The sequence below is a fragment of the Ixodes scapularis genome, unplaced genomic scaffold (genome assembly GCF_016920785.2).
Source record: "Ixodes scapularis isolate PalLabHiFi unplaced genomic scaffold, ASM1692078v2 PGA_scaffold9__187_contigs__length_104089568, whole genome shotgun sequence".
Lineage (NCBI taxonomy): Eukaryota > Metazoa > Arthropoda > Arachnida > Ixodida > Ixodidae > Ixodes > Ixodes scapularis.
Genome location: NW_024609884.1, coordinates 16,366,934 through 16,388,923, shown reverse-complemented (window position 1 = coordinate 16,388,923; position 21,990 = coordinate 16,366,934). Strand labels below are relative to the sequence as shown.

Sequence of the window (21,990 nt, the reverse complement as noted above, 5' to 3'; positions counted from 1 at the left end):
GTTCACGCTCACGCATAAATATCTTCCGCGTTCGGAACCCCGCCAGCGAGCCTCCCGAAACAGTGGACCATCACCCGCGGTTTCCGATAACGCAGCTCGAGATGCGGCCACAGTTGATATAGTCTATGTAGTCTATATACAGTCGACGACATCCGCGGACAGGCCTCACGTATCTTCGAAGCACGTTTGCTTCATACATTTATTTGCTTAAAACCTGTCTGTAGAGTTTTTTGTATGATCATTGCGACCGTCATACAAAGAAGGCTTCAGCCAGTGTCTGCACGCTGACTTTTGGATGATGCACTTGCAGTGGGACCGCGGCTTTAAAACCATGACGCTTTGGGAAAAAAAAGAAAAAAAAAAAAAGGAACGACGGCACGCGGAGCAAAACGCTAACGAATTCGCTCAGACAAAACGCCAACTCGGCTATGCGCAAGAAAACTGTGACAATGTATACACTAAATTACGCAGAGTGCCGAATAAAAATGTATGACATTCGGATAAAAAAAATAATATCTGCATAAAAAAGTTAAAAAAAGAACGCGTGATGAACAGAAAGCGGCCGTATTCATTGTGAACAATATTTTCACGAACAGATATAGTATGTGCTATACCGACCGCGCGCTACGAAGTTTGGTTTGGCAGAGTTGCGACATTTTACGCGGAATTCTCGCATATTCTAGAGACAACGTGCCGGCCGCAATCATTGGACCGGCGAGGTCTGGCGCCCGAACCTCCGAATGCCCTCTACCGAACTGCGACGCAGCGATAGCGTCCGATCGTTCGGTGGCAAGCACTGCCCAAAATTAGCCTCTTTCGCCACCAGTCGGACTGACTATATACACCGACGCAGTATTTCCAAAGAAGCCCGCTTTGCCTACACCAGGTGTGGGCACATGCGCGTGCGCAGACCCCAAATTCGGGAAGAGTGAAGCGTCCTGCGCATGCGCAGTATCAACAGCAGCGCCACCACAGTGGCGTGGCGCGACATCAGTGAGTTGAGCTGGTCTATACAATCCGCTTCGCACCAAATCTGACCGCAGTCAACGCTACACGATCCTCGGGAACCAATCAAACGGCACCAAAAGTGCTTCGTCATGGCGCTCCGCGTCTCTGTGCGTTCGTTATCGCCGGCTGAACCAATCGCGTGCAGTAAATGCGTCGTGATCCTGCGCTTTTTCTTTTTTTTCCCCTGCTCCGGGGCTATACGCGCCAAATGCTTAAATGCTGCGGGAGGTGGATTGGATCAGGGTATAATTGGAATAAATTCGAGCATATTTGACAAGCCTTTAGCCCGTTATAAGTCCACTTTCGATTTCAACGTTTGTGCTTGAGACAGTAAGCGATATAGACCCTTCTACTTTGTCTTCGTTCCTTGTGCGCTGTGTCGAATCCACTGAGCTTAGATTAACTTATTTCGCGACCCTAATAATTTTTTTTCCAGAGAGGACATCGACTATAAGCACACTTAGTCAATCGAATGAGGTTAAGAATACCGAATTAAGACACTCACAACACCATTTCAGAAATTTAGAATGCATTCTGTTTGAGCCCTGCGACTGTTTATCATTTTACTATTTTATTTAGTTGGTTTTATCGGAAAACACAAAATCCTAGGTATTGAATGGCTCTTCCCGTTAATTTATTTTTGTTTTTGTATTGTAACAAATAACGGTGATTGGCTATGCACACTACACTAAAACACCAAGGCCCAGACGATACGTTAGTCGCTTCAGCACGGTTCACTTTATACCAACGCGTTCTTCTTCCACTTGTTTTCACCAAGAGGCCCGTTCACACACTTGCGACGTCTTAGGACCGTGTGCCTTCAAATCTTTTAAAATCTCTTACGACGAGAGAACACTCTGGTACGCTGGCGCCATCTATGAAATGACCCTACAACTGCATTTCAATGGACCGAAGGTTTGACGGCATTCGCGAGGTCAAATGTTCGTACTGCTTATGAGGAATGTTCGTTTATTACATTGACAAAAGTTTTTCAAGCCAAGAAAGAAAGAATAATGCGCGAAAGAAATAGAAAATATACGGGACCACCAAGTGTTCCACCGCTACCCGATAGTGAGTGCCAGTGTGTCCTCTCGTCGTATCAGATATTAAGAGGTTTGAATGCACTCGGTCCTAAGAAGTCGCAAGTGTGTGAACGTGCCTAAAGGAAGTGCAAGTGTGTGAACGGGCCTTAAGACGTGGTTTGTAGAACACGCGGCTCGAGCGATACGCCGGTCAGTGCATAGTGACTACACTTGGGGCCCGACAGAAAAGGAAGGTGCGCTTACATGTCCCTGTTTGTCCATCTCGTTGTTGGTGAGCTTGACCTTCTCGAAGGAAACGACCTGCTTGCGCAGTTGATCCCCCGTAAACGGACAGTCTGGGTGCGGGTAGAGCCTCGCCGGAGACGGCGGGTCGGCTTTTCCCGCCACGAGCCAGGAGGACCGGTGGTACGCGTACCGGTACCTCTTGTTGTCCACGGGCACGATGTCCAGGAGCACAATGTACCGAGCGTCGGGCTGCACTCCGGAGAAGGACACTCGGACGGTTGGGAACATCCTCCTGCGTTGCGGAAACACGCGAACATTCAAAGAACGCTCGCCGACCGGACGCTGGTCACATCGCACCGTTCCTTTTTGGGCCGCAAATAATCTGAACAGACCCGACAGTCATCCTTACACGAACGTTCCAGAACACGCAATTTCGAGAGATGCATACGGCAGTTCACCGAGGCCGGGTTCAATACAATTGTTTGGTGGGCATAGCCGTGAAAGAGGCGAGTTTTTTATCACCCTGTACCACCGACATGGCAAAGGACTTCGCACCGAATGCTTTTATTGACCCTTTTCATGGAAAATGCCACCAGGGGGTGCACCGGTCTTTGACGTCCCAGAGAACTTGCGGTTCATAAAAAGAATGAACAAAGCCCACCTTAACACCGCTGCTTGAAATGCAGTGTTGGCAGTAACGCGTTACAAGTAACGGCGTTACCGTATAACACGTTACTTTTTTCGGTAACGTATAACGGTATTCATTACGTTTTCGAAACAGTAACGGGTAAAGTACTTACGTAGCTACGTTACTCGTTACATCTCCTTTCCAAGAGCTGAAAAAAGTACACTTACGATTTTTACGTGCTTCTATTATTCGTTTTAAGTCCAGACGAAGCCGACGCTATGAAGCTGATGGGACCAATCGGAGAGCGTCAAAAGCACACCATCATGGTGTTCGTAATGTTTCTGTACGTGCTCTATCATCGCTGAACCAATCATAAAAAAAGGCCCATGACTCGCGCCTTTGACGCTGCTTGATTGCTCCCATTAGTTCGTAGTGTCGGCTGCGTCTCGATTTAAGCTGAAACGAAGTATAGGTGCCACGTCATTAATTATTGGGCTCATTCCGCAGACCTTCCCGATTTTTCCTGTCTTTTCCCCACAAAAAAAAGGTTCCACTTTAGAAAAACCCCAACGCCCTCGCTTTTTGTCCCAGTATCGAAAGACGCTGTCGCCATTAAAAACGCTATTACCGTCAATTTATAGATAAAAAGTAACGCAAAAATTATGGGCGTCACATTTTGTCGGTAACGGTAACGCGTTCCTTTTATTTTGAGGAAACGTAGGTCGGTGACGCTTTCTTTTATTTTGCAAGTAACGAGTTACTCTTTTTTTTTTCGATAACGCCTACAACACTCTTGAAATGCAGATGAAACGTTTAACCACCGATTCTCCAGGTGAACGGCAAAAGAACGAAGCAGAGCGAGATATGTTCAAACTTTTCGAATATTCTCGCAAACCAACTTGAATCCACAAAGACCTTAAATTGTGCAACCCACGGCCCTCGTTAAATCTCCAACTTTGTTGTCCGTGTAGCATGTATGCTTTCTAGCACTGGTGACATAAGCAAGTTTGACAGGCTTGCAAAAACGGAGCGACCGCAAGTCGCTTAGGGCGCAGGCGGCAGTTCATGTTTGTAAACAGTAAAAGGGTCAGTCAGCGAACCAGAGTGTAGCGGGCGTATTCCGTGCAAAGTGGGGATCGAGAGTTGATTCGCCGATTCCATAAAGGCCTCCGGTCTGCAGGCCTTTCAAATGCTAGTGAAACCGAGGGTTCTGATTGGGAGGCGGGCTCTGTTAGGCTAGCCGCGTTGTCGTCTGTGCGCAGCCCATGACACTGCCGTATCTCCCAACAAGATTCCAGAATCAATAATAAAGCAAAGAAAATGGACATAGTTAGCTTCACCCAGATTTTATTAGAATTGTGAGGTGGGAAACGGAATGGTGTTGCGTACAGCGCACAACACAGTTAGCTGGAACATGGCACCAGCGCCTTTCTGCCTTTCGCTGATACACAGTATGCGTATAAACGCCAACTTTTACCATCGAAGTTGGCGTCCACGATGAGCACATGGCACGCTACTAGTTGTTGTAGCTTCAATTGCGATGAAAAATATAAAAAAAAGTCATAATTTGTTATCCAAACGGCAAGTAATAAGTATTAGGTTGTGCTTTTTGCGAGACGCAAATCTTGGCCTCTCTCCGAAGGTTAACGCAGTGCCGAGATTAGGTGCTTCACAAAATTTACACTTTCGTGGTGCTTTAATACGAGCCTTCTACAATAAGTCGACTAAATGATATAAACATATTAGTTGGCCTATTCAAAAGTAAGAGAAGGCGGACATATACATACTTCTATACATTTGGGGAGCCGAACTGAGGCGAACAATGGACCCATTTATGAAGTTACTGTGACCATACCTCCAGCGCCTAATCCTCAATGATCAAAACAAATTCTGCAAGAACTCAGCATGCACGCAGCCAAACAGAAATTCAAACAAATATCGCACGCGCCCTGGTTCCCTCGGACGTGCTTGATTAGGGCGACACAAAAGATTCACTGTGCAGTCGTTAGTCCGTTATTCTACAATATCATCGGTCCCTCGCTAGATGGAGTTGGTTCCCTGAGAATCCACTGAAAAAGACAGTGTCCTCCTCATCCATTGCTTTAATGAGAAGGAAATGGAAATCTGACGACATTTTATGTCGGTCAGGTTTCATGGGATTAATAGGAACAATCATCGTGATAATTGGCATGCTGAACTGAAAACAAATATGTTCAGAGTTTGGGGTATGGAGCTAAATTGCACGCAAGTCACACCCATTATAATAAAAAAAAAAGTGGCAAGAGAAAACAGGTTTGTAGAAAAGCAGTACCTTGTTCCAGCTGTCCCAGAAGACTAAGTAATAATGATAAAAAAACAAAAAAAACAAGTCCTCATTTACGCACGTGTCGCTGTGTAAAACGTGGCGCCAACTAGATTTTGTTGATTAGTGGTTTCAAGCGGATGGTGTTGGCATTTTGCCGGAGTTTTTGTTCTTTGTTTAATTTAAGACAAAACGCGTCGAACGCTTCGAGCATCGGCGTTTGTTCACGAGGAAAATTTGTTAAAGCGGTATTTATCTGTTAACAATTTTGTTTTGCCCGCTAGTTGGACTGTCAACATAAGGGAAGCCTGACAAACTAGCTCACGAGGCTCGATATTCTGTATCTCTTTAATTCCGTTCTCTAGTTTCGTCCACCGTCTGCTTATTGAAAGTCGCTGCCGAGGAGCCGGGGTACTCCCGCGGACATAAGAACGTCATCACGACCATTAAAATTGAACGCGCTTACGACAGGTACGAGAACAGTGTTCTATATTGTTGGTCCTTCGCGTCGTCTTTCTCTTTGTTAGTGACCTCTACAAACACATTTCGCATATCGTGGGGCGTGACATTCGTCAACCCTAGTCTGCCGCGTCGACCGATCCTTTTAAATACGCGAACTGACTCCGACCCGACGGCGACGCTGACGTTGGTGCCAGTCCCCATCAGTGGGCACGGCTTCCTTCCGAGGAGGTGACGCAGCACGCGGGCGCTTCTCGGCGATTTCGGCGAGAGGGCGAGAAAGTCCGTCAGCGCCATTACGTCCCTCCGACGTCGAGGAGCAACGTGCCGACTCGACACGTCCGGCGGGGCAAGTTCCCGCCCGCGGCAAGGAGCGCGTCACGCCGGACACGAGGGTCGCCCGAAGCTCGCGCAGCACCTTCCCAGGGAAGGGGGTTCGGCCGTTGGGTCGCTGCGGCGATGCCCGAATTGAGACCGGCGTTATCGATTGCTCCGTGCGCGGCTCAAACATTGAGGAGGGGGGGATCGTTACAAGAACACACTCGCAGCGTGACGCAATCGGCGACGCTTAAAGCCGGAGGATCTGTGCGCGTGGAATGTCGCTTCTGGCGCTGCTTCTGCCGCGCTCCCACGGACAGCCCGGCCAGCCTACGGTGCGGCCACCCGGCCGCTGGAAACTTGTCTCGAGAATGCCTCGGTGGCCGGCGCGAGGGCGAGCAGCGAGCGCCCTTGCCCCTGTCGTGTGCGTGCGCGCGCGCTCTACACCTGAGAATGCGCAGATAAACTGCTGACTCAGGAGCCCCCCGCGCGGTAGACCCCCGGCTCCCTGCCGTCCGCTCCGAGGAGTCCCTCGCTCGCTGCGATGGCTATCGGGTGCCCCCAAGCGCCGGCGGGGAAGGCAGCGCGGGTCCACCCAAGGGCGACCGCCGCGCGACGGACCGCAGATTTCTGCGCTCCGGTGCGGTCCCGACATGACGATGGTGACACCTGACAGCGCCCTGACAAGGGCTCGTTTTCCACAGGGGGGACTACGAGACGGCACCGACTCGTGCTTCTGCGACGGTGGGGGACTCGGCGGTGCGGACAAGCAGTGCCGCGCGGCGCTCTCGAGGCGAGCCGTCCGCGGGATCGCCATCGATCGTAGCCCCTCGCTGGACGCTGGACACGATTTTCTCTGTTCTGACTCGGGCTTCCGCGACTAGGACTCCGAATGCGACCTGTCCTCCGACGCCGAACACACGGCTCGTCGAGATGCGTTCGCTTAACTTCCGTCGGCTGTTCGTGGCCTTGTGGTGGTGACTTAACATTTAAAGGTGATCGCTACATTTTCTTTCCTTATTTCTTCCCTTGTTTCTTAATCCCTCTTGAGAAGAAGACCATTTCTGGCCATGATTGTGTAAAATTAGTTTAACGAAGTACGAGCGATATTTCTTCCTTCCTTTTTTCAATCGCTTTTCTAGCTCCGTGCGTGCAACAACGCTGTCACAAAAAAAAAAAAGAAAAAAAAATTACACATTTTTTTTTTACCGCAAAAATAAACGAGGCATCGCCGAACGCTCATTCTACGCCTAAAGGTAGCGCTAGAGGTCACAACCAGATGCCAAAATTTCAGCGCGATACCTTTATTCTAAAGTTATAAGAGATTTTCTGAAAATTTCAATGGGAAAATGGTGGCCGACGGTGTTTTCGAATACATGCGGCTCTATGGCACCAGAAACCGAAAACGGGCAAAAATGGGCTTCATTTTCCCATTGATATTTTCAGGAAATCACTTATAACTTTTGAATAAGGTATCGGATCAGGCTGAAACTTTGGCATCTGGTTGTGACCTCTAGCGCTACCTTTGGGCGGAGAATGAGCGTTCGGCGATGCTTAGTCTATTTTTGCGGTAAAAAACCCTATAGATGTTAGATTTTTTATTGTGACACCCTGTATGTATATATATATATATATATATATATATATATATATATAATATATAATATATATATATATATATATATATATATTGTTTGTTTTAAGCTTTACATATTTATTTAAAGAAAGCCGTGAAAGTTACACTTATGCGGTTTGTGCAGGTGAGTTATACGGCCGGGGGACATTATGTTGGTGGCTAATCTTTGCCATAAGTCGGCTAATTATTTAAAATTCTTTCATTAACTTTTTAATGAGCGAAAATAGACATACGGTTCCAATTAGAAACTTACTGAGCGTCATCGAAAACCACTAAATCAACTCTTTTTAGAACGACTTGAAGCTCGTGGGAAATTCGGGGGCGCGCCAAAGTCACCACATTAGAGGCAGGCGCAAAGCTAGCAGTGGCGGAACGCGGCTGATTAGATTATCATCGCGTTCCGCCACGGCTAGCTTTGCGCCTGCTTCACGAGTGTTAAGTTTGGCGCGCCCCCGACTATCCCACGAGGTTCGAGTCGTTCTAAAAAGAGTTGATTTAGTGGTTTTCGATAACGCTCAGTAAGTTTCTAATTGGAACCCTATGTCTATTTCCACTAATTAGAGTTAATTAACGACTTCTAATTAATTAGCCGACTGATCGTTACGAATAGTCCCCTATACTTTGCCCCCCAGGCCGTATAACTCACCTGCGCAAACCGCTTAAGTATAGCTTCCACGCCTTTTTTCAAACAAATCTGTAAATCATAAAAAAAATATAAAAAAAATCCTGCATATAAATAAATAAATATAAAGATATAATATTGTCTGAGAATAACGCGGCTCAGTGCTGCTAAAAGCTGCATCCGTTCTCTACGCATATCTTTCTAGTCTTGACGTTCATTAGAATACTGTCATCATTAGGAAAACCGCGATCGCGCTATAATTAAAAGATAAAACACGGCGGGACAGACACACCGTTTTTCAAAGCAGTCGCGGCGCTTTTCTTTTCTTTTTTTTATGCCCTCTGACGTTAAAGGAGAAATTGAGCAGTTAAGATGTTCGCACGCAGGTGTTGCGCAGGAGCCGATCAAAATTTGATAAAGGCATGGAGACACGCCCCTGTCATGATCTACTCATGGTTAATCTTAAAATGAAACCTTTTTCTTGTCTTGCGGAAAATTTTATCTGGGTCCTATACCGCCTCTCACAATTACACTGTCATTATAAATCTTAACAATTATACATTTATTTCTTAATTTCGGGGGGGGGGGGGGGGGGGGGGGGGGTGTCATCGCGGTGTAAACGTTCATATGAGGCAAGCAATGTAAGTGCATGGTGAAAACGTGAAGTCCTTTTAGAAGCAGAGATTATGCTTCCCTCGTGTATCAAGTTTTCTAGCTTGCTTCAAGATTGCGCAGCGATATGCTTCGTCCTGAATAAACTTTTTTTTTTGTATTTTTTTTTTTACGAATTTAGACGACTTGTATTGGATTTTAAGAAAATCGTAGATAACCTTGAACATGAAAGACCCTGCCAAATTTGCAGGCCTTCGATTGATAGCATTTCGACTCTTTTGTCATCCTGTGTGTTGTTACTAGATTTCCCGTGCGATGGTGTCGATTGTTGCCCCATTATCCCAGCGATACACGGGCCCAGCAATGAACGTCCGACTTTCAAAGGTAGTCTATTTTTCGCTCCCCCAAATGGTGGTCTCATAAAAAAATTCTAAAGGCCGAGTGTTTTGGACCATGCCTATACTTCGCTTCACCCTAATTGCAAGCGCGGCCGATGTTATGAGCAGAAGGGCCAACCAAACAGCGAAAGAGGCACAAAGTCATAGCGTGCTCTCTCCAGTTGATAGGACTAGCCGGTATTCGCTGTCTCTCGATGCGTGCTCCTCCGCCGGCTAGTCCTATCAAGCGTAGAGAGCACGCCGTGACGTTGCGCTTATTGCGCTGTTTGATTGACCCCTCGGCTCATAACAGCGTCCGTGCTCGGACCTAAGGCGAAACGAAGTATAGTATCTGAAAGCGCTGCGTGGACACTCTTAACGCCAAAAAGCACTTGCGGTTTTTTTTTTTTTATTTTTTTCCCCCTTAGAATTGAAAGGTGGTTACCAGAACTACTGGTGAAGTTCTAAACGGTCATTTGGCACACTGTACCTAAGTAGTAAAATTTGGTAACCACCCATATCGTCTAAAAAAAAACGTGCCGGGGCCGCGTGCCGCTAACAGTGTCGAGCACTGCATACGTGATTGACAAGAGACATTTTACGAGCTTACGACCGCACGCAGTGGCGTAGCCAGGATTTTATTGGTGGGGGGGGGGGGGGGGAATCAACGGCATTCCCTCCCCCCCCCCCCCCCCCCCCCACCCCCCCCCCCAATGACGCAAGGTGAGCTCGGGGCGTGGTGCCTCACTGTTCCACTGTCGTCGTAGTTGGGGCCCACCAACTTCAAAAGCTTCCTCACAGCACACAACTCCCTCCGCTTTTGAGGTATCACTGCATTACCAACGCCTGAAGGCCGGACAAAACACAAGGATATAGCTATACTGTAACAAAAAAAATTAAACAGCAAAAAAAAACAAAAAAACTATATATATATCTCGACGCTGAAAAATTAGAGCAACCGACCACGCACAAACACTATAAGGCCCATATATATACGGCGAAGGTAATTCTGAACATTCACAAAATCAAAATCTATTATCTATTAAAAGTTTAACAAATTCGTGCTACAAAACCAGATGCCGAAGGGGAGTCTTATATTTGATTGGCCGCTTTATCTTGCAGCCCGGTCCAAAGGTAGCGGCAGCATATCGTCGAGGTGATGAAAAGTCATGAGTCGGAACTCGTCGTTCCGTCACTCGGAGAAATGACATGACACACCACACACAAACACGCAAACCCCACGCCGAACGTGGAAACGAACTTGACTACCCTTGCGCCTATATGCAAGAATATGAAGGCTTGTCTCTTCGGAGATCTGATGTTCCGTGCAACGAAGAGATTAATTGCATCGGATGCCACCTCAACATGCAAAGCAGAAAGCAAAACGGACTTCATCGCATCCGTGAGCGACCATCGAGATGGGCGTCTCGATGGAGGGAAATTTCGCAAAGCGAGGGAACCTTCGCCAAAAATAGGGAAATTTTAGGCGTGCAATTCAAGAGGCAGAAATGTGAAACGCCCGTCCCGTCTGCGCTACAGGCGGTCGCCCTCTGTCCAGAGGCCCAATTCCAGAACGTCCATCGTCTCCTCAAGATCAGCGACTCTGCTCGTAACAACGGCGGGAGCTGAGAGCTCGTTCCCTATACTACGACGGTTGAAAACACGGGAGCGTCTACTTCGAATAAGCGAATGCTCGGTCTATCGCTTTTGAATGTTCACCGCGACATTGAGGTTCAAGCGGAGTACGTCCTAGATATATATATATATATTTTTTTTTTTTTGTCGTGAACGCAGGAGGCGGCATCTTAATGTGTAGGCGCTTGGCATGATTGAGGTGGTCAAGAGAGCTCGTAAATTGCTTTATGAAATAACTAGTCACAGTTACCTTTTTATTCCCGGTAATTTCTAGTCGAAATTACGTCGTTCTGATCAGTACACAAGGTGTGCGTGAGCGCAGCGCCATCCGTTGCTTAAAGTGCAATTGTTTTTTACAATTCGTTTAATATTCCTTACATCACTGACATTGTTTTATATTATCAACATGTGTTCGTTTTATTATGTTCACTTTTGTTTGATCGAACTGTGTATTTCAGTAAGGATAGTTTGTTATACTTTGCCTTGAAATTGCCATCCTTCACCCCACAAATGTTTCGAAATATACATACTGTGATCGAGTTCCACATGGTGTTCGTCGTTTTTCTGTAGTGTACGCTTTCCAGGCTCTGAATGCGCTCTCAATTACGATGAAACAAACTATATATATATATATATATATATATATATATATATATATATATATATATATATATATATATATATATATACACAATTATCGACACGTGCGAGAACGACCCCTATTTTGCAAACGAGCGAGGCAGCCGCCAGGCCGCCAGATGAACACTGCAGATGGCAACAGTGCATCATATATCATATAGTTGGAGCTTTTGCTTTGTGTACACCACGAGCACAGAGGCTGCCACGTAACGCATCCGGTGGGTATCGAAGCGGGAAATTAAAAGTTAAAACAAGTCTCGTTAGTTGTTTTGTTTTTTACGCACACTGATTTAATGAATGAACTTCCGCCGTTCTGTGGAAACGATTCTTATTATAAACATCACGTTATATCGTCTTACAAACTGTCGATGAGCGTTTCACGAGACAAGCAATATAACCTCGAATAAAAATTAAAAAAAAAATCACACTTTCGAGCGATTTGTGAGTTTTTTTTTTTGTGTGTGTGTTTTTATTTGAGCGATTATATTGCGATGAAGATTTGCAAGCGCTTAAAATTCGCAAGGAAAGCCCGAAAAATAAATTAAAAAAAAAAAAAAGTGTCGCCGCTCGCTTAGAGAGCAAGTGATTTTCGCGCGGGGCGCTTTCAAGACGCCGCGCTTTAGCGTCCGCTTTGTTTTTCGTTTGAACTTTTCTCTGGGCACGTTCATTCCGGGCGAAGGAGAAGATCCGTATGAAGCGTTTCGCCAGGGGTGGTCCTTTTGCAAGGGGTGCTAGGCGGCTCCCGCTTTTAGAACTTGATCCCCGAAACATACTTTTCTCCTTTCTATACTTCTCCCTTTTCGGATTTCTTTCCCTTTGCTTGGTTTTTTTCTTCTTTTATCTTGTCATCGCTTCCTTTTTAAGCCCGGCAACTTCCTCCGCCGGCGCCGTCGTCCCCGAGTTAATTTTCATCCGTTTGCTTCGCCGAGCTAATGAAACGTGTGCTCCTGAAAAACCTGTTTTTCTTTTCTTTTCCTTTTTTTTTTTTTGCATTACGGCGATGTACGCGAAGTCGAATGCAGTCTGGGCCGCTTAAATCTCTCGGTTGTGCTTTGGCAAGCAGCCTGCCCAAGGCGGCCGTTTCGGAATTGACCGAAGGAGGCGCCGAATGGAATCGCATAATTCCCTTACGAGTGAAAAGAGCGGATGATACGAATAAGCAGAGGACGAAGAAGACGCGTTCCTCGGTGCGCGATTTGTGTTGCGGGGCGTTCATTATGCCGTTTCCGGCACCGTTTCGCGCTTGCCCGTCCCCGGGGGGCGACGCGTGAACGAAGAAAACGCCGTCGAACGAATTTTCTTCCCGAACTTCCTCCGCTGGGAAATACGCGAACAATATGCTCCCGTAGTAGCACCTCGGCGGGGAGTTTTAGTATACTATAGGCTCCGTTTCACGATAGAGAGTTTTAGGGGACCGTTTTTGCACGCCCGATACGGTATGATGTGGGCCATCCGGTACGAACTGCGTGTATGCGAGTCTTCGGCGGCTTCCCCCATCGTACCCTATCAAATGTGCAAAAACGGTTCACTAAAACTCTTTATTAAGTCTGAACGCGGCCAACAAGATACGATGGAGCCAATCAAGCAGTTGAAAAAGTGCATTGTCACGGCGCTGTCGTCAGCAATTTTTTTTTTCGATTTGGACGGCGTTAGGTGATGCCACTGCTCTCCCACGCATCTGCGCAATCGGCCTCTCCATGTGATCTGCTAAAAGTGCACTTTGAATTGCTCGAATGGCTTCGCCTTTATCAGGTATCGTTAACGGTGAATATATAAAGGATCCACTTAAACTCCCTCGTTGTCAATTAGGTTTCGATGCGCATTACCCTATCATCGCCGCGTAGCTACAACGCGAATTCAAAATGAAATCGTAAATTAAGCACTGTCTCCGTCGAGCATACACAAACTCGCCGCCGTATATTTATAAGGTGCTTACGAGGCTACCGATATGTGCCTCGCATTTTGTGGAAACTCATTCCGTCAGAAGAACGGTCTCAAACAAACAACATCAACTTTCGCGCAAAAAAAAAAAAAGAAAAAAGAAAAATTAGGAGGAAAACGCAGTAATTGGCTACATTATTTGTAAGGAATTTCCTTATCAAATGATCAACCTAAGAATCCTGCCACTGCGTTCCCGATCCGACCCATACTGAGCTCACTCGAGTGTATTTCTCAGCATACAGATCACGCCATTTCAAGTAATTAAACTAGTATCTCTGGAATCTTTTTTTTTTCTTTTTTCTTTTTATCTTATTCCAATCTATATTTTATACTTTATGTGCCTTCGCCGCAAATACGTCACTCGCCGTAATTTGTCTATGCAAAAGGTGTATCCAAAAAACCCCGACCGGTATACGCTGCGCTGGTTGGCGCCGCCGAAGCAGTCGAGCGTCCATATAGACACCATTTAGGGGTGGGATGCTGCTCCCTTCGTCTGCGATCGAGATTAATAATTCCAAACTAAATATCAGCAAAAAAAAGTCGCGTGGCGCCGCGCCAAATTATCCTTGTTGTTTTTTGTTTGTTTGTTTCCAGTTATGAACTTTATCTTCTCAGCGGAAGTTCTCTCGGCCGTTCAAGTATACATCGCAACTGTTACGCCGAGATGTTTTTCCTTAGCGCGGGTTCCTACACGAATGCCATTTATACGCACCACGGAAAGATAACGGCTCGGGTTGCTTTTTTGGCGACACGCAGCTCGAGACACGCAATCCCGGGCGACGACAAAACAGGATTGCCGCTTCGTCGATGACGCTGAGCGCCGATGGCGCCGTGTTTGTAACGACAGACGTCCCGCGTGTACAGCGCGAGACTCGGAGGGGCCGAGAACTTGTCTTCCTCGGCTCCTCGTCTTTTCCCGGTTTCGACACACGGGCGAGGGCGAGCAGAACACTCCGCTTTTGGACGCCGCTAAACAAAAACAACAGCATTGATATCAGACTCGATCATTTCCAACCCTCGACCTAACCTCTATAGCGTTTGAAATATATACAGGGTGGATTTGGAGGCAACATCACAGGCGTCAGATTCGGGCTTATCGAAAACGGACGACAGACGACGTCGATAGACTTGTCCGACTTCTTCGAAATATGACTAAGACGAAATGATATCGAGCTAACTGAGAGCGATGTTTATTAAACCGTCTGACGTTCGCTACGTTCCGTTCCGAATGAATCCTTCGAGTGTGCACATTCGAAGTACGCATTGTATTTTGTTTTCACACAACGCAGAACAAAAAGACAGAACACGTCTCAAAGTGCGGCGGTGCTAATCTTTGCCACTTGCTTTGTTGACCTCAAGGAGTATAGACTTCCGTAATGGCTCGTTTACGGGCCGTAACAGCCACAAGGACAGTGTTGTCGTGTGGGCGCTCACATCTCTGTAGATCGTTTCCTAATAATGACATGCAGCAAATGAGCGACTGCATCGATTGCTCCTCGTGCGGTCCCCACATCCGTCGCCATGTTAAGCGCCGGTTCACTAATGGCCGAGTGCTATTCGAATTGCTGTGCCATTCGAGGAGCTCCTCCCCTTGGAGGAAGCATCGTTGCCTATTCCTATCCCCATTGGCGTTTATCCTAATGGAAGAGTCAAATAAATCGGCGTCTGGCAAGGGTCCTTCGAGACCCAGCCACTCGACTGGATTAAAGAATGGCTATATTCGGGCGCACAGCGAACTCCTCACGATTCGAAATTTCCCCCTAATGCTCCGTGTTATCTCGATGCGGTTCACCCGACGGAAACTTGTTAAAAGTTCGACTTATCTGTAGGAGATTCTGGAGTCCGAAATAACGCGCCCCTCTGGGTGCTATAGAGCGCTTTGATGTTCGCCGCTCGGCGGCATCGAGACGATCCATCCCAAGCAGAGTCTCGTAAGTGTGCGTAACCATTCGCGTTATCCTGTGCCTGAATGTTTTTTTTTTTTTCTTCCGGTGAGTGGAAAGTAGTGAACCTCGCAACTACCTGCGCTGTTTTACTAGCCATCGTTCGAAAGTCTTTCGTCGTTGTAACTTTTAATTCGTAGGAACGAATAGGTGGTAATAATTGAACAAAAGGGCACAAACGAGCTGGTGGTGGTGAAACATTTCGAAAAAAACCCGAGACTGGGACGATAAGGGACGGACAAACACAAAGACTTTGTGTTTGTCCGTCCCTTATTGTCCCAGTCTCGGTTTTTTTTTCGAAATGTTTAGGTGGTAATAAGCCCCCTGGTTTCACGCAGATGTTTGCGTGCCGGTTGCACACGAGGGCAAAAAAGGGAATACGAGCGAAAAGCAATTGACAATTTTTCACGCCACAAATAGGGTTCGTCGAATTAAAATGTACGCATCTCCGTTTTATTTATTTGAACAAAGTTTTGACGGAACTAAAAGCAAAAAACATCTGACGATAAAAAGAAATCGCACAGTACTTTTTGTTTTTGTTGGTGTTTGTTTGAAACTATTCCTTATCAGTCCCTTTTTTTTTATGATTGTGTGAGAGTTCAACACAAAAATTATTTATGGTGCTGTAACGCTTCGGCCGGGATGGCCGGAGTGACGACACCTTCGTTCTGGCAGGCGACTTTATTTCAGTCCCATCTCAAGCAAAAAGCGCTCCCGCGGCCGGTGCAGTGGCATTTTATCGAGTTCGCACCGAAACCTGGGCATGCGCCCCGTCCCGCTTATCATACCGATAAGATACGTTACAGTGCTGTGGCCGCTATCTCTAGGCGTTTAATTTCGTAGACAACATTACATTATTCGTTACTATTCTGTCATATTATAAATAACGTATTCCATGATTCGTTGTGTTGGATATTTTTTATCAACAACCCTGCAAAAGCTGCGTCGTTGTTTCTTACGGTCAGTTTCGCCCACACTTTCGCTAAAAGCACTAGATTTTCAATAGCCGTTTGATGAAAGGTCAGCTGGATTTCAGAATAAATTTCTTTTCGAGCACCCTCTGGACACATCTTCTACTGTCTGCCTGTTTCAGTACCTATGTAAAGTCGCGTGATAATTAGTTTTCTGTCCGTATCGGCTTTCCTTTTCTATTTGTGTGTGTGCGTGCGTGTGTGTGGAGGAGACAAACACATTGTCTCCGTGCGTCTTTTTTGTCTGTCTTTTAAGGCCCGTTCACACGCTTAAGGCCCGTTTACACACTTGCAACCGAGTACGACCGAGTGAGACAAAACCGGTTTTAAGCCTCTTGCGACGGCGTAAGACCAGATGCGATGCTGCGGAACTGGTCCCAATACGTTGTAAGAGGCTTAAGAACCGGTCTCGTTTCAGACGGTCCTACTCGGTTGCAGCAAGTGTGTGTGAAAGGGCCTGCATGTTGGAGAGTGGCTTGCGCACTCGCTCTTTTTTCTTTGTCTGCGTCTGTGCTTCGTGTCACGTTGCATCGGATGCGACGCAGAGACCGAGAGGCCACGCGAACGAGTTTGCCTCGTCACACACGACGTGCCACGGTCGTTGTCGGCGTCGGACGGCGCACCATGGGAGCTTCGGTTCAGGAGCTCGTCCAAGAGCAACAGATGCCGACCGAGAGCGGAGGCAAGATCCGACAGAAGCCCTATCAGCCTTGGCTGGGATCATGGGGTGGGATCGTTTTCGTTTCCGCCCGGCTCGGCCCGTTGTTGGAACTTGGGTGACCCTTTTTGGCTTTCTGTTCGTTGCGGGGCCTCTCTCTCTCCCTCTTTTGTCGTTGGCGGGGACGAGCATGCGCATGCAGTGGCCGGCCTGCGGCAGCAGCCAGTGTAGTAAATCAACGCGCTTCGGGAACCACAAAGCGGCGAGCGCTGCGGCGGATCGCCGTTGAGATCGTATTACACGCAGGTTACCAGACAAATCCCGGCTCCCCCTTCTCAAGTCAACGGGAACATCACAACAACTCAGGGCTTGCCATTTCTCATTTGCAAACGTTTATACTGTTCAACAGGGCGTGAATGCAATCGTCAACTGTTACCAGGCGGGCGCTCCACGCCCTCCGACATTCCAGCCCGCAACGGCTGCCACAATAGCCGCTTAATGAACCGACGCCGTTTTTGAAGCAACTGCGCTGTATCCTCGGACGCGCCGGTTGACATTGTGGACGTTCACACCTCCCCGCCGCTTTTGTTGGGCGCCTTCAAGTGGGAGCCTTTGTCGCGCACACTGGGAGCTTGTCGCCCGGCCCCTGCGGTTGGACACCGAGACAAGCGCAAAAGTGGGAGGACTGATGAGGCTGCGCGAAGCCGCCTCCTGCGACTGTTTCCGCGCGGCGGGGACGCGGGTCGCGGTGCGCACCGCCCGCCGGCATATGGCCCGCCGGGGCCCCATTGTCGGCCTCCCCGAGAGTGCGCTGCGGGGGCCTGGGAGACTGCAGTCCACGCCGCGACCCGCACAAAGAGGAAGCGCTGAAAGGCCCTCGCGCCGCCCGACACGACCGCGACAAAGGGAGTCGCAGTGGCCCCCGGATAATAACCGATTCCGACGACGCCCCCGAACGTGTGTCTTGAGGTGACGGCGCTGATGAGCGGGACGGCGAGCATGAGAAGGGCGCGTGCAGCGCGGGCACCCCACGCCCGCAGTCGCTCGCGCGTGCGTCGCAAGCTGGCGGCCGACTTGTTGGAGTCCTGGGGTGTATTTCGAAACGTCCCATTCGCATTTCGACCGCTCTCGTTTCGCCCCATCCTCGTTTGGACCTTCTCGTTTGCACTTTCTCAAAACATCCAAACTGTTTTTTGTTTTGTTTTCCGCATTTGGGTCCCGTTCGCGGGACCGAATGTCGCGTGATACGTTTTTTTTAAGAAAAATAGAGTACAAAGTGTGTCTGTCTGTGTGTGTGTGTGTGTGTGGAAGGGGGGGGGGGGGGAAGGGATCACTCCGAGTGCACCCTCCCGCAACCCGGAAAAAGAGAGACCTACGAAGTCGTGCTTTGACAGAAAGGAGCTGTTCGGTGTTTCATTGCCCAGAGCCTGCAACCACTTCCGGACAACCCAACGAGCGGGTCCGGACCTTCGCTGCATGTTTCAATAGCTGAAGGGACGTATTCCAGGAACTATTAGCCAAACCGCAGTACTAATTAGCACGTATACGTGTGTATGTGAGCGCTTGCGTATAGGTGAGTTGGGATGGGGAAGCGACGGAGTTAAAGAAGCTTTTTCGGGGATATGCGGTGACCCAGCCGACACCTCGAAGTGTCCCCACATGATTTTTTTTTATTTATTTATTTCTTGGAGGTTGAAACGCGAGGGTTGTAACGAGAACGGATCAAATTCGGCGGGCCCAACCTAGGACTTTTAAAGGATACGGTCCTTTTGAGAAAGACCAAACGAAAGGATTGAGACGAGAACAGGCCCAAGTTATAACCACTCCGCTGAGAGCGTCTGGATCGAGGAGCTGGACTTCCCAATTCCCTCCCATGAGAATCGTTTCAGCAAAGCACCTCACCTAGCTGGTTTGTTAAGAGTCGCACATCGATCCTCAAAAATTAACGTCACGTCGAAACGAAGAAAGAAAGAAAAAGAAAAACGAGAAGAAACGAAAAACTGTTTGGGGCGGCAATAAGCACGAAGAGCAACATAAGCCATTGAAAGGAGAAATGGGGGTACTGCAGTTATTCCTATTAGGTCTATTGAATGTCTCGTCGAACTGCTGCCACTGTGTAGCGCCGGCTTTTTGTGGCGACCTTTTCCCTCGATCAGCCGGGATCACGCGAGGCAAGCGCTGAACGCGCAGTGAGCCGCCACGCATCAGTCAAAGGCGGCCTCGTTTCACCCGCACCACCGCATGCGGGGCACTCGAGCAAGGCGATGGCCGATGTAGCCCTCGCGGGTCGGCGACGCAGCACCGCCCCGGCCATTTACCGGCCGCTAAGCGCGGCATCATCATCATGCCTCGTTGTGCAAAGAAATTGTCCATTGTCGCCCGGGCGCCCGCGTCCGAGAGAAGGGTTGTCGGCACAGTATCCGTCTTAATTCCGGCGAGGGCCGCGGAGAGGGCGCCACCGCCAACCCAAGCAGAACCGGGCAGAAGCGCCGGGCATAACGACCAATTTCCTGCGCCTCTCTTTTCCGGCTCAGATAGCGCGGGGTGCCGTTTACGCGGCGCAGCCAACAACAGGTGTGACGTGCATCAGTTATTCGCGCACTTGCTCCGAGGAGCCTCCCCGCCCGACGGTCCCCGCCGGGGCATCGACGCTCGAGATCTTGTTTCGATGGCTGCCGCTGGTTTCCTGAGAATCTGCACGGATGCCGACCGCTCTCGGATTGGATCGGGGCAGATGCAAGGGCGCCATGTTCCTCTTTCTTCCCAGTGTCGGACTGTTTATTTGTCGCCGAATGGGCGCTGGCACGCTGACGCGTCGGTGCGCTCGAAGGCCCGCTAACTGGGACGTGGCGGAGCCGCTGTCTTGGTAGAAACCAAAAGTGACGTCGGCGCGGTGACCATCGTGATCGCTCTTTTCCGTAACGGCTCTTTTCTGCGAACGGAGGTGCTGGGCGCTGTGGGTTTGTGGTGATTTTCGAAACTAATCTGTTCCGTTTCAATTCGCTTCTTCTGTCGGGTAGAGCGGGAGCTGTCGGTGGCCAACACAGTGTCAACAAATGTCTCCTATTTTGTGTTTGTTTTTGTTTGCAGAATGTGGATAACGATGGTGAGGCTGCTCACTCCGGTGTCGACAACTGGGATGCTAGCTGATTTCGGGCTTAGTGTCTGCAACACACCGCGTGAGCGGTTTTACGGCTTAATTTACAATCTGCGGCCGGATGTAGCCACACCGTACATCCAACTGTTACTTTTTTTTATGACTGGATGGGCTGCGAGCTGGTGTACATGCAAACGCAAACAAGCAAATGCTGTTTAGATTCATACGTAATATACAAGAAAAACAACTACGTAGTCGCATCTGTATCACCGGACACAAGAAAAACAAAAAGCCAATCGGAGGCAGCCTTTGTTCAAAACCACAAGAGCAGACAAAGATAAACAGCCAAAAAGGTTGTTTTTTTATTAATATTATTTTTTTTTTTCGTTTCCTGTAAAGCCTGATTTAGTAGATTTCGCAGTCACTTGATTGTTCTAAAGCCCGATTCACATGGTGCGATTTTGCATGCGAATTCGCAGCTTTCCCCCGGCTGTTTTTGCTGCACGAGTGACATCACAACTGCGAAATCGCAAGTAAAATCGCACCATGTGGATCAGGCTTCCCATTTTCTCGCGTTGACACGTTCGCGATTTTATAATAATATTACAATTTCTATTTTCTATTTTCTATTCGTACAATTGACGGGGAAAGAAGAAATAAAGCTTTGAAATGAAGCATGACGAGTCTTCAGATCAATGAGCAATTGGTGTTGCAAACAGTTTGTAAAGTGAACGAACAACAAACACGCACAAAAAGACTCACGTATACATGTGATCAAAGTAACAGTAGAAAATCGCTACTAGATCCGGAACAAAAATAAAAACGTTCAATTATTATCAAGTACGTTCAAAAAGTCAAGAATGCAGTCAACTATGGAGAAAAAACAGCAACAAAAAAACACATGCGACTAAAATGTTTCTTAGGTAAGAACCCACTCTGAGTGATCCATCAGTAGCACAAATTTGAACTTGTCTTGGCGACACTTATCCGTCCACCTGGCGGACAAAGAATAATCGTTGGCTGAAACAAATCAGACTTGCTTAACCAAACGCGGAAGAGAGGGAGATGTTGATTTACAAAACAAAGAGGTCAACCGGCATTGAAGCCCTGATTTGCTACGCCGTGAGCAATCGGAGAGGGGCGTGGGATTTAACGATGAAACAGAAAGTCCTCGAAGAGATAGGTATATTTATTACACTCGGCATATGCATATTTTCGAACGGCGCAACCCGAGCAATGGACAGACAGGAGCTTGAAGGCAGCATTTTTGCCCCTGGTGACCAGAATTTGGTGGCGGATCAATCCCGCCAAACAACAGCCAACTATTGACCAGATCTCGGCCACAATGATAGTGCTTCCATAAATTTAAAACCCGCTTTTTTATTTTATTTTTTTTTTAAGTACAATAGGGGTTACAGAGATCTGGAAAGAACGTCGATATCCTTTCCCTCTCGACGTGTCCGCTGACCGGGAGGGACGGGGCACCGCCCGTCGAAGGAGACCCCGGTCGGGAAACGAGAGAATCTGACATGCAAATGTTGGACTATCATTTCGGGGCTGCGTCATTAGGCTCCCCGGGCGAGCGGACGTGGCGCCGCGGACGTCCCGTGGCTCTCTCTTTGTGCGCGCTCCGAGGAGGAGCGGCCCCGAGAATGCTCGGCGAGAGAGCGCGCGCGTGCGGCACACGGAAGAGCGCGAGCAAGAGCGAAAAGCGCGCCGTCCCCTCCTCGTGTTACGCTCGTCGAAAGTACAAGGACGCTCCAGGCGGCAGGACTTTTGCGGGCCGATCCGGGTTAGCAGTGACACGGATGACGGTCGCCGCTATTAGAAATGCAAAGAAAGCCGCGCGTAGCGAGCTTTCCGAGATGTCAACTGC

The 21,990-nt window shown here is 48.3% G+C and overlaps 1 protein-coding gene across 1 annotated transcript in view; it reads right to left on the bottom strand.

Moving 5' to 3' along the window:
- Window positions 1–21,990, bottom strand: part of LOC8032176 (T-box transcription factor TBX20) — a 136,332-nt gene that overhangs the window by 18,024 nt on the left and 96,318 nt on the right. Inside the window, exon 3 of the mRNA XM_040208298.3 lies at window positions 2,295–2,568. Coding sequence (XP_040064232.1) covers window positions 2,295–2,568 — 274 coding nt within the window. The remainder of the gene's footprint in view (window positions 1–2,294; window positions 2,569–21,990) is intronic.